The sequence below is a fragment of the Fundulus heteroclitus genome, chromosome 18, assembly GCF_011125445.2.
Source record: "Fundulus heteroclitus isolate FHET01 chromosome 18, MU-UCD_Fhet_4.1, whole genome shotgun sequence".
NCBI lineage: Eukaryota > Metazoa > Chordata > Actinopteri > Cyprinodontiformes > Fundulidae > Fundulus > Fundulus heteroclitus.
The window spans coordinates 190,982-208,229 of NC_046378.1; the positions used below are offsets into that span (position 1 = coordinate 190,982).

The window sequence follows — 17,248 nt, forward strand, 5'->3', positions numbered from 1 at the left end:
TTACATCTGAAGAATCTATTAGACAAATACGATTTGAACCAGCTTAGTGATGTTTCCTTGATCCCTAGCCTCTCTAAGATACTATTGTTAGTTACTGTGTCAAATACGGGGCTGCACAGTGGCACATTTGGTAGCACTGTTGCCTTGCAGCAAGAAGGTTCTGGATTTGTTCTCCCTGTGCATGCATGGTTTCTGTCCAGGTACTCCAGCTTCCTCCAACAGACCAAAAACATGACTGTTTAGCTCATTGGTCTCCCCAATTTGCCCTTGAATGTGAGTTTGTGTATTGATGGTTGTTTGTTTTGTGTGTGTTAAGCAACTGTCTTCTCAAGCATTTTAGATAAGAAAGGACGATTAAATATAGGTCTGTAATTTAATAACTCATTTTGATTGTGAGTAAACTTAAATGCCGACGCATCAAAAAATTGTCAGAAAATTCTCATTTTTTAGAACTTTGATGTTTATTCAGCCTTGCAACAAAATTGCAAAAATGTTTTTTGCCATATCAATTAGTTTTTGCTCATTTTTTGTATCACATTTGATACTACAGGCCTTTTGGCTCACAACAATGTAAATTTTAGAGGCAAAAACAAATGTTGTCAGTAACATTTAGGCAGTTTTTCTCTTAGTTTTTTTTCACATACAGCTTTTTAACAGCCATTTATTTCACACCGTGGTAGGCACCAAAACAGTTTCTGTCCTTGTTCAGGCAAAGATGCACACTTTCTACAGTAGACATGTGAAAAGTGATTGCCAGTGCAGTGCTTGCATCTCTGTTGGGTTTCCCATTTTGGAAAATGTTCATTGCCATCCTTTCCCAGATCAATGGGCACACTGCAGCTTGGTCTTTAACAGGGTGGTTTTGCCATCTCTTGTGAAGAGGATACCACACTTGATTTTGACCTTTGCTGAGCTTCTGAGAGAAGTGCCTACCAAAGCCTGAAATCTTCACAGAGCCATGGGTTTCTTTTTGTGTTGTAGCTTCAGCTGTTCTTTTCTGTAGAGGTTCCAAGCATTGATGACTGCTACTGCACCAGCGTGCCACCAGATGTACATTTACCATCTTCTGGATCTGAAGCTGAACTTGTAAAGGGCAGATAAACATATCCCATGAACTTCTCATACGTTTCAACAATGGCTGGTCTGAGAATCATTATATGAGTTTTGGATTTGCGATCCCAACGTTTCACATTTCCCACAGGTTCAGTGTCAGCAAATGAGGAAAGGTTCACCGCTTTGTGGTCATACCATCTGTTGCTGTCCTGGTTCATTCTGACCCTCTTCCATTCTCCTTCAGTTCTTTTTCATCCCTCATGCAGCAGTCTTTCATCCTGTTCATGCAGATTGTGCCAATGTACTGGATTCCTCTCTCATTTAGGTGTTGGATCAGGGGAACTGATGTAAAGTAGTTGTCTGCAAAGGCATTGTGATTCCTTCCTTCTGGAAGTGTTGACATCATTTTCAGCACAACTCTCCTGTAATTCCAACATCAGACTTTTCTCTTGTTGGATTTTCTGCACCTTGACAAATATCAAAGTAATAAAGAAAGCCACTTTGTTCAGCATGCCCCCACATCTTGAAACCCCATTTGTGAGGTTTTTGTATACATGTAGATACTTAGATGAGAATTCCCCTTGAATGGCACCATAATTTCATCAACTGCATGGCATTCTTCAAGAGGAACACAGAAAAAGTGTTGTCGTTGTTTTAGTAACCATGGCCTGAGCTATATATACTTTGAACCTGCTCTATCACCTTTGCAGTTTTTTTCAGGACTTGCCCTTTTTTTGGACACTATACATGTTTGATTTTTCTGCAGCCCCCTGAAACATTCCGTCAGTGACAAACTGCTTGAAGTACATGTATAGGGTCATGCCACACCTATTCTCTGTGCCTTCCTCAACACTGGCAATGCTTCATATTTGTACTCTTTTCTTTTCTCATCGCCTTCACTGATTCATTTTTGACTGTGTCCAGAGTTGTTGTTTGGAGTTCAACTTCCCCCGTTGTATTGGCTACACTTTGAAACCGATAGTCTTTCTCATCACTGCTCCCTGAATTTCCTTCATTGTGCATGGCCTGGGAGTCCAATCCTCACCATCATCCTCACCATCTTCTCCTAACTGCTCTATGTCACTTGAATTGCCACCCATTATCATGTTGATATTTTCAAAGTACTTTTTCTGTCTTCTTCCTCTAATCTTTTTGACATCATATGGTTCTAGAAGCATTGTTATTGTGAAAGAACCCAAAATGTATTTTGAAATGGTATTTAATAATATCTATTGATAAACAAAATAGTTTGTGGCTAATTGGTGGCTAAATTGTAGCAGGATATAAATTACTTTCCAAAAATGTTACATGACTGTTCCGTCATGTAACATGCACCTTATATGCCTGAAATACCAAATATGATACACACATTTTAACAAGATTTAACTGTGATATAAAGAATACATTTTTAGGTAAATGTGCATTGTCTAAAAACATAAAGCATTAATAATAAAAAAACTGAATAACAACGTACAAGTAATTCTTACCGTAACATCTCTAAAATTTGCAAAAACCTTCCTGCAAAAAACGCAGAATACATGCCACCTATGAATAATACGTTGTCTAAACACAATGAGGACTAACACCATTGACAAGAGCATTCATTTGTGAAGGGGAAGAAATAACATGGTTGCCCTCTGCTATGCTTTTCTGTGATATTGAGGAAATTAAAAAGGGAACTGATTCTTCAAAAGTTGTTAAAGCATTGTCTGATAATCATCTACCACCATTAAATTTTTCTCAAAATTAAACTCAGCGGTTAATAAATGGCCAGACAGAACAGGGTTATGGGAAATGCTGTTATTTCTTCACAAATGATGCCATATGTCAGCACTAGGTCCAGAGTATGAAGAAAAAAGTGGGTGGGTCTGCAGATGTTGAGTCTAAGATAGGGTTTTAAGGCTACATTTATGGTTTCACTTTCAGTGACAATATGAATGTTAAAATCCCCCACTATAATGTCCTTATCAGTATTTAACACTAAATCAGATAAGAAGTCTAAGAACTGATCTAAAACCTGAGAGTAAGGGCCTTGGGTCATTAACTCACAAAGTATTTGAAGAGAAATATCTCATGTTCAGTAAACCACAAATTTTTTTATTTTTCTGTTCAGTCAAAGTCAGATTTGTTTTTATGGTATTTTCATTATTTTCTCCTTCTGGGCTTATCGTCTTGATCTATTTGATTTTGGCCGTGGGCAAGACTCAATGGGTAACAGTACAGAAGCTACAGATAGGTGAGTTAAAGTACAGCTTCCTGGTCTGGACCCTGGGTTGTCAGCATTTTGGAAAACTAATAATTTTGGCCAGATTCTCAGAAAGAAGAGCTGCTCCATCCAAAGTGGAATGGATGCTGTCTCTTCGGATCAGACCTGGTTTTCTCACAAATTTTCACCAGTAATGAATGTAGCCCACACTGCTTTCAGGACACGCCTTTAACAACCAGCAATTAAATGACTGTATTTGGCTAAACATGTTCCTGGTCAGATCAGACAGGTGACCAGAGTCCAATATTGTTTTGGGAAATTGGCTTGTGGCAAACTGCACTCAAAAATTGTGCTGGCTTTATTCTTGCTACTCATCCATGAAAGCAAGATTTGTGGGTAGCGTGAATAATAGTTGTCTTGTGAACAGGTTCTCCCACCTAAGCTGGGGATCCCTGCAGATCTTTCAGAATTACAATGGGTCTGTTGACTGCTTCTCTGATTAATGTTTTCCTTACCCTGCCTGACTGTTTATTAGTCCATGTATTGGTTGGTTTGTAGATGTGCAGTTTTGGATATTGTTTTAGAACCTAAATCTGCACTAAACTTTGCCACAACCCTGACCTGTCCTCTGTGTTCCTTGGTCTTTATGAGGCTGGTTGGTCTCTAATGTTGTCTAACAAACCTCTGAGACTTTCACAGAACAGCTGCATGTATACTGTGATTATGTTACATACAGGTGGAAGCTTCTAAAGGCAATTAGTTCCTCTGGAATTTATTTAGTGGTGTCAGAGTAAATGGACGTTCAATGCAAATGAATACCACAAGTTTGAAGTTTGTATTTATAAATGTCAAAACCATGTATCTCGTTCCTTTAACTTCACAATGACGTGCTGGATTGTGTTAGCCTAACACATAATAAAAAATAAATCATCCACAGCGGTTTTTGGATGTAATAGAATAAAATGTGAAAAAAATTGATAAAATATCATCCCTTTTTAAAGACTCTGTAACATGCTGTTGAAACTTCACTTTACCCTCCCACCCTACCACCACCACCTCATCATCCGACTGTTCTTGCTTTGCGTCACTTGGTGATTTCATCCTATTCACAGGCAATGCAGCTGTGGTGAAACCGTCAGAGTTGAGCGAGTGCTCGTCCCTCCTGCTCCGAGCACTGCTGCCTCGCTATCTGGACAAGGTCTGAACACCCACTGCTGTTGTTGATAAGATAATGCCGGACAAAGAGGCTGTTAAGACTCCACATAGCATAGCTTATCACTGACATTCATTTGTCCAAGTTTGATGGAAAGTTTTTACTCTCACCAAAGACATGAGAAATCCTGATTCTTAAAAAGGATTTACCTTATTTGCAGTCATGCTTTCCTCATTGTGTGTTTTTGTTTTGTGAAATTCAATAGTTCTGTGACAGAAAATATCTTGCTCACTTCCAGGATCTGTACCCAGTGGTGACAGGAGGAGTGTCTGAGACCCAGCAGCTGCTGAGGCTCAGGTTTGACCACATCTTCTACACAGGTGGCAGCACAGCGGCTAAACTGGTGATGGAAGCCGCAGCTCGCCACCTCACCCCTGTCACCCTGGAGCTGGGAGGGAAGAGCCCCTGTTACATTGACAAGAACTGTGATGTCAGGACTGCCTGCCGGTAACGCTATCATCACCTGCAGACATTCGTATCATATTGCTGAACTGATTGAAAAGAGCTACAGGCTTTTCCAGGATATTTTAGAACATTTCTTACCTGTGTAGAGTTAGTAACTAGTAAACAGGAGGCAATAAATTCAGGGGCTTTTGCTAATTTATGGTAGGATGTGAAATGGTCTTCCCATTATTAGGTTGCAACTTTTAAAGGACTGCTGCTTTGCGTTATCCATCTGTCAATGCATTCGTCCAATCATTTTCTATACATGTTCAATTCCTGAGAAACTGGAGGGTTGAGGCCTATCTCCAGTAGTCAATATGTGAGAGACAGGGAGGCACTCTGAACAATGCAACCCAGAGACATACAAGACTAACTGCCTTAGCTATTTCAGTACAAATAATTTTTATCTACTGTAATATAGAGAGTTTTAGTACTAATATTCTGTTAATCTAACAAATCTAGGTTTTCACCAGGATCCAAGTATTTTTTAGTCTTTACAATCACAATGTTGGTGATTCCCTGTCTGTATTTGTCGTTTGAGCTGTTCTGCTTTGTGCCCAGCTGGCCACTAAAAGCTGAACAGAGTGCAGTTAAAACATTTGTCATTAAATTATACTATGTTTAAAGCAAAGTGTTGTGTTTATGAAGCAGAAGAGCAACTTTTCTGGCTTTTTCCACTGCAACTAGCTACTACTAGTTTCCTCTGCACATTATTTACTGGCACCACATTTAAATACGTTTCAGATGATCAACAAGTCATATCAAAACAGAGTACATATGCTAACATTAGCTTAGAACTTTAGCATACATCTCTAAATAGAAAAAGCAGGACGTCATTCCATCAGAGATTGTAGCAAAACATGCTTTGAGTCAGATACAGTTAAGCTCAAAACTGCTCATACCCCTGGCAGATATAGGTTTAAAGGAATCTTTTAATGTGTCCAATATGTTTCTTCTGACTGGCACTATTATTTGCATTATAGACCAGCAAAGCCAGAGTCCCGACTTTGAGCCTGAGAGAGTCTCTCAAGGAAGCTAAAGAATATGGTGATGGCCGCCTTCCAACCACTGAGTAGGAGTTCATCCCCAAAGAATGATCATCAGATTACTGGTTGAAACATGCAAAAAGCTCCTCATCAGGGTTTGGCTGCTGTAATGTCAACAAAGATTGTTCTATTAAAGCTGCAGCAGAGAGTTCAGAGAAAACTGCGAACACCTTCAAGGTTCCTCCTCCTTGCTCTGTGCTGCTCTCTACAGTTCTCCCTCCAGAGCTCTATTCCCACAGCAGAGCCTGCCGTGCTCCTCCTATGTTTACCCTCGTTTGATTTCTGGCTCGACCTAATTCTTAGTTTGCTTTTCGTCATTGGTCTTCTTCTTATCTGTCTTTGTTTCTGAACAGGTGGCACCCAAAAAAATTGCCAGTTCTCATGAAACGTTAGGTTGTTTCTCTGGCAATTCTCCACAGAGCTGCAGCACAACCAGAAATCTTGAGCTTGAATGATGATGCACGCTGTGTGGGAGAGGGGTGTGAGCAGCACATACACTAGCATGATTGAGAGTGCCAAGACATGTCTACTAGCTCTGATTGGTTGTTTCTGACTGGGAGCGATGTATTTTTGCAAATGGCAGAGCAAAATTTTTGCGACTGCGTACGCGGTGTCACGCTATAAACTTCTCAGAGACAAGAAGTCACATCAAACTGTTTTATATGTGACACGGGGCTTCATCCACTGAGCTGCTCCAAGCAGGCGGCCTCCAGGACGCGCGGCATCTCAGTCCCTCTCTGTTCTCACTGACAGGTGTGCGGTGGGAGCCTGCTGGAAAAGAAACTAATCACACATTTTACCATCTGTTCCACCGCTTTGTCCCACTGACAGAAAGTGTGGGAATTGTAGGAATTTGCCACAAGAAATGTAACCAATAGTACGCTCGACTATGAAGGGTAAAACGTCTGCAGAGAGTCAGCACGGAGTCCGCCAAGCTCACAGTATGCGCACAGTACACCCGAGTATGTGGGAGCCTTTAATCTATGCATGGTGGCTGGTTTAGGCTCTGAGGTCCGGAGAGAAAACTCAGGATTTACATGTAATGCATTTAATGAGAGCCCAAAAACAGCCATTAAAGCAGATTTTTCTGACGTGTAAATTCCAGCCTCAGCGTGTGGAACATAATGGAACACAGTATAAACCTTTTGTGTATTTTCCCTAAATACCTGTAGCTGACACTCTTACCAGACTAAAGTGTCTGGTAAGGGTGCCTCCCTCCTTATTGTTTGAGTATTGTGGCCATCATTATAAATACATTAAATGTGGCCAGTAGATAATGAACATGATATCCTTGATACATATATAAAGATGTTACAAGTTCTAAAAAAAGGAAGATAATTTAAGATAGTATTACCTTCTACTTTCAGCTGGCATCATTGTGGATTCTTTCTTTAAGTCCTTTCTAAAGCACTTTCAGGATCACCTTAGTAAAAGCTGTTTTGTCTGCAGTCGCATCACGTGGGGGAAGTTTGTAAACTGCGGCCAGACGTGTATCGCTCCAGACTACATCCTGTGCGAGCCCTGCATCCAGGGCCGGGTGGTTGAGTGCATCCGACAGACTCTGCTGGTAACACTTCACCGGTAACCTGCTGTTATTCTCATGTTGACCTGCACAGCGTGGAGCTTTATCAAGACACCTTTTTACCTTAACCAGGAATTTTATGGGGCTGACCCCAAATGCTCGCCTGATTACGGCCGAATCATCAACCAGAGGCACTTCAACAGAATCATGAGTCTGATGGAGGGATACACTCCTGTTGTGGGGGGGCAGAGTGATTCCTCACAGTGTTACATTGGTAAGAGGAGGCCTTTTAAAACACAAGTGACATGGTTCAGACACACGTTTCTGTTTTATTCCTGCTTAATGAACAATGACCTTCCTTTGACAGCCCCAACAGTACTGAAGGATGTGCCCCCCCACTCCAGGCTGATGCAGGAGGAAATCTTTGGCCCTGTCCTGCCAATAGTCACCGTGAGTGACATGGATGATGCCATTAACTTTATCAGTGAGAGGGAGAAACCTTTGGCTCTCTATATCTTCTGTTCAGACAAGAAGGTGGGTCTCACGACGCAGACAGCAACCTTTAAGCTTTAGGACTGTTCTTCATATAACTTATGTTTTTCTCCCGCTGTTCAAGGCAATAAAACGGATGATTGAGGAGACCACCAGTGGAGGAGTGACAGTCAATGACGTCATGATGCACTACACACTCAGCTCGCTCCCGTTTGGTGGTGTTGGTGAGAAAATGAACAGGCTGTGTTATGGGTCTAATTATAAATGTCTTCATAAGGTCTCTTTATTAATATCTACTCTTGGTATTTATAGTCCACCATTTAAACAACTACAAGATGTAGGTTAGTTTGGAGAGCAAGAATTATATTTTCTAGTTATGCATATTAGGACACAAGCAACACCATTTGGTTTCCACATTAGATTGCGAAGAATAGAAGGACTGGAGAAACCTTTTAAAGTTATTTGTGCATTTGCTGCTTTACCACTCCTTTTCAGTCCAGCCAGCCAGCCATCTAGCTACGTACAAGTTCATGTTTGAGAGGCTTTTATAGCTATTTCTCAATAACTGCCAATTTTTTGCCAAGGTCTATAGGAAGTCCCAAAGAGTCACCTTCACATGGCAGGGCATATTTTAGAATGACCCCAGACAGTGACGGGTGGGTCATTGATTTGATTCTGACTAGGGATGTGCGAGCCACCAGAACTGACCAAAATGTTTTCAGAAAAATACTGAGTGAAAGTCCGGTAGCCTCCGATTTAAAGCCTGTTTGCTGTTGCCATGACCTGGTTAACTGAGAATTTGGGCAGGTACATGTTAGAATATCCAGAAAGAAGTCAGGTGGAGACATTCAAACCTAGAAACACTGTAAATCCTATCACACATGCTGGTGGTAGCATCATGCTAGCACAGGCACAAAGTGGATAGAATAATAAAAAAGGAGGATTATCTGCAAATGTTTTACCCTAGTTCAGAATCAGAAATACTTTAATAGTCCCAGAGGGAAATTACTCTACCACATTAACAAAAAACTAAAATAAACCCATAAATAGCAGTCATGGACCCTTTCAGTTGGAATAATTTTAAACTGCTAAAAATTATGGTTTAGATCTGACTGATTCATTTTTATTTTCAACAAGTGCAGAAGAAATCACATCATTCAACAATAGATCAGGTAAACTACTACCGATAACAACTTAACAGGACTTCTCTTTACAAAATCCAAACTACCCTTAGTTGGCAAGGCAAGGCAAGGTAAGTTTAATAATAATAATAATACATTTTATTCAAAAGCACTTTTCTAAATACTCAAAGACATCAAACCAATAAAACAGTATGAAATAATATGTTTATTTATAAAAACACTTTAACGACGATGCAAGCTGCTGATTAAAAGGTTGAGGTTCTGCTACAATCCCTTTTCGGCCCAGTTTGTCTGCTGCTTAGATAATGTATATGCCTATTAATTCTTTATTAGTAAAAAAATACAAAAAGTATAGTAAGTATTGAACATCATTTAGATTTGTTTATGATTTCTTTCCCAGCTAAATAAAAGTTTGATTTTTCCCCCTAAAATTGCACTGAGATTATACTGCTGCAATAAAAGATGAATTTAATTAAGGCTGTGTATAGGTCATTACCAGAAGGTGCCAGTAAATGTGGCACACAGTGTATTTGCCAAGGCACTGAATGCAGGACTATTGATTAATGCTTTAAAAGAGAACATTGCATCCTACCTGATGATCTGACAAAAAAATCAACAAAGAACATACATTTTCTCTTTTATATAGATCGGACTGATTAACTAATGGAACCTGATTCCAGTGTTGACGCCTGACTGTACACTTGTTTGTGTCGCCCTCCAGGTCAGAGCGGCATGGGTCGTTACCATGGCAAACATACCTTCGACCAGCTGAGTCACCACAGAGCGTGCCTGATTCGCTCGCTGAACATGGAGAGTGTAAATCTGGCGCGCTATCCTCCTCAGGACCGCCGGCGGGCACGGAGGGCCCGCATGGCCCTCAAATCCCCTTTGATCGATACGTCCAAGAGGACACTGGTCTGGGCCATTGTGGCCACCGTCCTCGGCGTGGGCCTGCTGATCACTCTGATGGTCATCCTGCTCATAGCCTCCGGCCTTAACTGCACCTGCTGGTACTGGAGAGGCTTTTATAACTAGAGGAGCTGCAGCACAGCTTCCCCTTGACAAACTCTTTACAAAGACAACAAAATGCTGCAATGATTCTACATACTGAGACTGGTTTGGAGTTGAGATGTTTTAGAAATTAAAAAATACATAATCTTTTGAACTAACTTTTTATTTTTTTCTGTCACTTTTGTATCAGAGCGTTTTGCTCAGCAAACAGCTTAGTATGTTAAACATTGCTCGCTCACCATTGTCCTGGATGTTTTTTTATTAAGGGAAAATACACACTTCGAAAAAAAATTTTTTTCCACAATAAAAGATTTGATCAGACAGTATATCATTACAACGTAACACATTTCCATTGACACAACTCTCTGTAGGCAATGTTTAAAGACTTTTAATACAAAACTAATATTTTGTATGCAATGCCTGGTAAAAATATTCCTACTGCTTGAACTTTTCCAAGTTTATGTCACATTACAATCATGAACTTCAGATTATTACATTGGTTTTTTAAGTGATAGTCCAACACACAGCAGTGTATAATTGTAAAGTGGATATTTTTACAAATAAAAATCAGAAAAGTGTGGTGTGCATTTGACTTCGGCCCTGTTTCATCTAATGCTTTTACTCAATATCCAGAGCAACTTGCTCCTTTTAGAGGTCATCTGATTATTAAATCAGTCAGCCAGTGAAATTTTATACATAGAGCAATATTGAGACATATGTGAAACACTATTTTTTTTTGCATAGGTTCAACTGACAAGAAATAACAATAAACTAAAAATAATCAAACTAAGTGAAAGATTAACCCGATAGACTGCACCTATCTATTGCCACCTGAATCTAAATCCAGCTGTTGTGTGAAGGGTTGTTGGAAAACAGGGAACAACCAGCATCCAGAGGAGCAGGGGACACAGCAGAGATCCAGAGGTTTAAAGCAGGGTTAGGCTGGACATGGCTGTCCACCTAAACTAGCTTGAAACGAAATATGGATGGAGCTAAACACAGGACAGTTCTGAAAGAAAAAATGCACAACGCACTGCTTTGTGTCAAGGACTAGAAGAATAGTTCTACTAAATACTGACTCAGAGGACTGGATATAGATGTGTCACTTTCCAGTTTTTTATTTTTGAAACAAAAACACCAAAACTTCATAGCCATGTACTACTTTGTGTTGGTCTCTTGCATATCATATATTCCTGATGACATTAAAATTTGTTTTTGTGACATGACAAGATGTGGAAAGGTTAAAGTTTTATAAATACCTTTACAACAAACTCTTAGGACAACCCAGTTTTGGTCATCGGTTTAGATAGAAATTAGGCAATTCCCTGACCTACAGCTCATAAATGTATCAACACAGTTAAATCGACGTGGATTTCCATATTCAGCTATTTGGTGTACATTCTCTTCTGCCACCAGTTTATTGCTGCCGCTCTGCTTTACTGACAACAAACTGGGTGTGAAGAGTTGATTATTCTTCCCACAGAGGGAGAACTTTCTCTTTTTTATGTTTCAGTCAGCAGACAGTGGAGGAGTACATAGGTGTTTCTATCTGCAGAGGGACACAACATCCGTTAGCAATCATACACTTTGTTCCTATTTTTGCCAGATGGCAGCAGTGAGCTGTGGACGTAGACAGAGAACATGTCATGAACCAGCATCAGCCATTCTCCTTGTGGTTTTATCTTCATAAATCCCAGCAAAGCTTTCCATATGAATGAGAATTTGTCATGCATCTAAAATTCACCGCTTTAGAGAGTCAGCCTTTTAATTTCAGCAAACTGAAATAAAGAAGCAAAGACATAGCTATTGTGAAGATTGGATTTTGTAATGAAATGAACTCTTTAACCTCACCAAAACCCTTTGCTACGATCACTGATTGTTCTGCTCAGTAATGTAATAAAATATAATTTTTTGCTAAAAATGAATCTGCAAAGTTAGCAAAATACTTTGTGTCTGTTTATCTTTGCAGATCTGCAGCATCTAATAGTTTTCTGTCTTTTTCAAGAAAGGAAGCTTTCTCTAGGTGGCGCTTTCAAAACTTCAAAATACATTTTTTTTTCTTTCCCCAGTTTTTCTGCTATGGATGTTAACATTTAGCATTTAGCATGCTAAAGATGTCTGGTTTGAATAAACCTGCCACAGTTACAAAAGGGCCCAGATTAATGGGCAGCAGAATTTGCTCTCGAGTTATTGTTAAATTGCTAATGACAAATGTTCAGATTTTAGTTTAGTTTTTAAACAGTGTAATATTTGTTGTTGCTGGTCAAAGCCTTTCTTTACCTCATGTAAAAACTGAGTACTGTATTATTTATAGTTATTTGCTGATACATATGATTTAAGAACTGAGAATGGCACTAAGCTCTCTCCACCATATAGCTGTTGTCACTCAGCGTTCTTCCTTTTCTCACATTCACAAGACTTAATCTGCATCAGCTAAAGGCACAGCTTAAGATCTGCAGTATGGGCTTCCTTCCCAGGTTTTCCATCTTATGGTAATTAGTGCACACATGAAAGATGGGACAACTGTCTGGCAGCCAGGCTCCTTGTATAACAATATGAACAAATGTAAAAATAATAAAACACAATTTTTTTTTTTACAAAAAGAAACTTAATTCATGTTATCGGATGAATATATGAATCTTTAATAACTTACAATAACCTTCTGCTATTTTAAAGACGTAAGGTCTTGGGTTTAAAATGCAACATTTGACTTTCACCAGTTTCATGGTTCTTAAACTGTGGTAGATGTACTGATGGTGTTATGCTGGAAAATCTGGATTTCCTCTATTTTTTAGGTTCATCTAACATTGAAAGCTTTTCATGCCCACAAAGTTACTCTGACCCTGCCTGTAGTTGCAATTTTAATTATAGTAAATTGTTTGAGTACTTGGTTTACTGTTGCACGCTCTTTGGCAGATTGGTGACAAATTTAGAAAACCAGGCAGGGAGCCCTGACAACCTGTATAAAGTATAATTTAGTGTTGCTTAAATTTTTCAAATGTGGTTAATATTAAGTAATTCTGCATGTTTTAATTTAGATTGTGTGTGAGCACATACTTTATAGTGACTTTTTAGAGACAAAGGATAAAATCTAAATCAAAGTCAGAATGATAGTACAAGAGAGGCTAACACTTTTACATTGTTTAAATGTATTAAAAAAACATTGCAATTGCATTTCATTCAGGATGAGGTGAAACTAGTAAGGTTATAAATACAACACCAAACGGGCATAAATCAGAGGCAACTGGACTGTTGCTCAGTTTTTCTGCTGTTGCAATGACCCAGATAACTGAGCATTTGCACAGGCACATTAAAAATAGAACAAGTGGACTTAAGTTCTTGTAGTTGAAAATGTTTGGCTCTCCATCCAAAGAGCTTTCTCAGAGTTATTGAAGGGGATGAGATATATTTTTAAAGCTGCAGGGGAGTGGTGCTCTGCATAAATTCCAGTGCATACTGGCCTCCCCTAACAACGGGGTGTTGTTAACGACATTACCACACCAGCTCACTGATGTTTGGTCACATAGAAAAACGTGTAAACTGGTTTGAAACTGACTGGGCATCAGGCTTAATGCAGCAGTCGCTCTCTGCTCTGCTACAGCCCTCCCTCCACAGTTCACCACAACGGAGCCTGCCATGCAGCTCTGATGTTTACCCTAATTCTTTCTTTTTAGCTTTTTTTTTGCCATGAGTCCTTTTCTGTTTAGCTGTCTTTGTTTACTGAGCAGGTTCCACTTGGGACACTGACAGTTTTGCTGTGAAGCAGGTTGTTTCTCCACCAATTCTCCACACAGCTGCAGCCCACCACCAATCCTGAGCTTGACTGATGGTCCACGCCGTGCGGGGGAGGGGGGTTGACACTGCTAAGAAACTCCTCCTGGCTCTGATTGGTTGTTTCTGACCGGGAGTGGTGTATTTCTGTAAATGTCAGGAGGACCACTGGGAGGAGCTTAATTTTTTTTCCACAGATTATCTGTCTCAAATTTTACTCAGCTAATATGTAACAAAACACATTTATACAAAAGTTACCTACTGCAGCTTTAATACTGGACTGTATGATTGTGGAAGGTGAACTCTGAGGCCTCCTCCTCTGTTTAAAAATGTCTTTTTCTTCTTTGGTGTAAATGGCTTCCAAGATCCTTCTTCAAAACATCTATTCTCTTTGTCCAGGATATGAACATTCTGTTCCTCGGCGTGTCCCTTTTCCTTGAAGTGTAGCTTCACATCTGAGTCTTGTCCTGAGGACCTGGCTCTTCTGTGTTGAGCCATGCGTCTCTAGAGACGTTGTTGAGTTTCTCCGATATATAGGTCTGGAGAGATGGTTCTCTCCGCATACTCAGGCTTCCTCCCACAGTCCAAAAGAACATGACTGTCAGGTTAACTGGCCTTCTTAGAGAATGGATGCTTGTGTCTGTGTTGCCCTGTGACAGGCTGTTGACCTGTCCAGGTTGTACCCCGCCTCTCGCCCATTGACAGCAGGAGATGGGCACCAGCACCCCCGTGACCCCAATAGGGATAGACGTGTTAGAAGAAGGATGGATGTTTGGTTGGGTGGAGTCCCCCTTCCATCAGTTCTGAGAGCGTGCTTAATTGTACACTGCAATAAAGGTCACCTTTCAGGTTATTCAACTTGGCAGGTGATCCTGGAAGTATTGCAGGACTGAAAGCTGAAGAGATTCTAAAAAACAAACAGTGCCTTTAAAACTTATTCATAATGCTCTAGCATTTTCCCATTTTGTCACTTTACAACCACTAACCAACACGAAGTAGAGCATAGAAAGGGAAAAGAATTGATCGTTTGCAAATCTTATTACAGCCCCCTTTACTCTTTTACCCCTAAATAAAATTAAAATCAACAAACTCCCTTCAGAATGCACTATTCCATCTAGATGTAATGTAAACTCAAACCCAAACAAATCCACGTGTTCTTTAAAGGCCCTAGAGATTCATTAGAGAACATTAGGGAATAAAGAGCATCGTGAAGACCAAGGAACACAGCAGACAGGTGAGGGAGAAAGGTAAGTTTTAAAATGGATGGATGGATTCAGTATGGATAAGCTAACTCCTGTTAAGGGGCTCTATCTTGACTAATAAAACTAGCAAAGGCTAAATAAAAACAAGGAGCTGAAATGTCAAATGTGATCAGATTTGTTTTAGCTGCCTCATTATTAGCACAACACTCTTCACTATCTGCCCCCCTGCAGGGATGTGTTCCATTTGCAGATGACTCATGCACAGTGGGACATTTTTCTGGGAATTCTTGCTTCTACTAGACCATAAATTGAACTGTAATAGAAATTTGCCCTCAGCTGTGAGACTGCGACTTTATCACCATTCCGTCAAACTCCTACTTAGAATCAGGGGATGTACTGCGCACACAGATTTGGTGCATTCTACTGCTGCATGCACACATAATCACTGTGATGATATTTCTTCAGCTGCATTATGAAAAGTAGATTTAAAAATGAGAAAGCTGACATCACTTTGAGCTGCAAAAGTGAGGACATTGGCCTGGTGCCTCGTTTGGGTGTGGTCTCGGTGAGCCTGGATGTTACCGTTTTGTGTAAGGTAAAGTCTTTGAGCTGTCTGCATCTGTTTTCCATGTGAGCCTCATGACGTGGTGATGACGCAGCCACAAGTTCATCAAAATGCTTCAGAAAAAGTAGCAGCTCTGCATCAGGGGCCTCTGATGAATCACAAGCTTACACAGTCTGCCAGTGATGGGTGTTTTCATTCTCCGCTGTCGCCGTGGCAACCCTCTCCAGCCTGACCTTGAGGCATGGTGTGATGATGTCAGGCATCCTATGCAAGCTCATCATTTACAAAGATAAATAAAGAACAGCAGCGAGCAGCGTTCCCTGTTCCCTGCACTGCAGGAACGAACCATGGCAGCTGCAAGGAGGAGGAGGAAATCTACATTTCCAAGAGCCTACAAGCAGCTCAGGAGATTCAATTTATTTGAAGGGAGTTTACCTTCGGATCCTTCTCTTTCAATGTGGCATGTGTTGCCTGTAATAATACCTCTAACTGTGGAAGTAATATAAAGAAAAAATATTCTACCTGTATGCAACATTCTATGTGACTGAAAACACATACTGCACATCACCTTGAACACACCATTTCCACGGTAACAAATGGTGGTGGTGGCATAATTTTGTGATGAAGCCTTTTTTTTTTTTAGCTGTGGCAAGAAAAGTAGTTAATGTTGATAGGAAGATGAATGAAGCTAAATAAAGTCCAATTTTGGAATAAAATTGGACTTTATTTAAAATAAAGTCCAATTTATTTTAAATAAATAAAGTCCAATAAGTTTAAAATTGGCTGCAGATGTTCCTTAAACATAGCTACAGAATTGTTTAGGTCAAAGCACATTTGTGTGTTAGAATGGTCCAGTCAAAGTCCAGACCTAAGTTCAAGTGGGATACTGTGGTAAGACTAGACGTTCACAGATGCTCTTCAATCATCTGACTAAGCTCGGCATAGGCAAAGAACTAGAACATCAGCGTCAAGATGGATAAGAGCAGTAGAGACGCCCCCAACAGTTATTTTAATAACTATATCAATTTTCTTTCCACTTTTCAGCAAACTGCTTAGCAATGAGATTCTTTACCACTCAGGAAGATTGACAACACTACTGCCACATTTTACAGTAGAACGTCAACAGCCTAAAACCAAACCAAACAGTGAAATTGAATAATGGTCCACCATCATGGGCTAGAACTCGTTTAGTTTTATTTATAAATCTCATTGTTTTCACTGTCAACTGCAGTGATTCCACAGAAGATTTACACGTTGCTCCCACTAACTGGGATAGAAGTATAAAACTGACAGGTGCATGAAAGTAGTACTTTTAAATACTTTAAGTAACTCTCACAGTTATACCTGCACACTAATATTTATTAATTGCTTAACTTGACCTGCAGAGGAAGACTTGTGTGAGTCTCTGGTCAATGCAGGAACGTTACTATTTGATCTAAAGTTCTGGGAGCTCAGCGTCTGGCTCTGAGGTTCTGAACGGAGCAATCAGTGTATGATGATCAGCTGTGACTCCCACAAGGGTAGAGGGACATTTAGCTGATGAGGCAGAGGGAGGAGTCTCAGAGTTTAAAAAGCTTGGCT

General features: G+C 40.1%; 1 protein-coding gene across 3 annotated transcripts in view; it reads left to right on the forward strand.

Annotated features, from left to right (window-relative positions):
• Window positions 1-10,416, forward strand: part of LOC105937401 (aldehyde dehydrogenase, dimeric NADP-preferring) — a 15,987-nt gene extending 5,571 nt beyond the window's left edge. For all 3 annotated transcript variants that reach the window (XM_021324629.2, XM_012878702.3, XM_021324628.2), the window contains exons 4-10: window positions 4,372-4,457; window positions 4,711-4,919; window positions 7,412-7,529; window positions 7,617-7,758; window positions 7,852-8,018; window positions 8,101-8,200; window positions 9,840-10,416. In XM_021324629.2, coding sequence (XP_021180304.1) covers window positions 4,372-4,457; window positions 4,711-4,919; window positions 7,412-7,529; window positions 7,617-7,758; window positions 7,852-8,018; window positions 8,101-8,200; window positions 9,840-10,153 — 1,136 coding nt within the window. In that variant the 3' untranslated portion in view covers window positions 10,154-10,416. The remainder of the gene's footprint in view (window positions 1-4,371; window positions 4,458-4,710; window positions 4,920-7,411; window positions 7,530-7,616; window positions 7,759-7,851; window positions 8,019-8,100; window positions 8,201-9,839) is intronic.
• The last annotated feature ends 6,832 nt before the right edge of the window (window positions 10,417-17,248 follow it).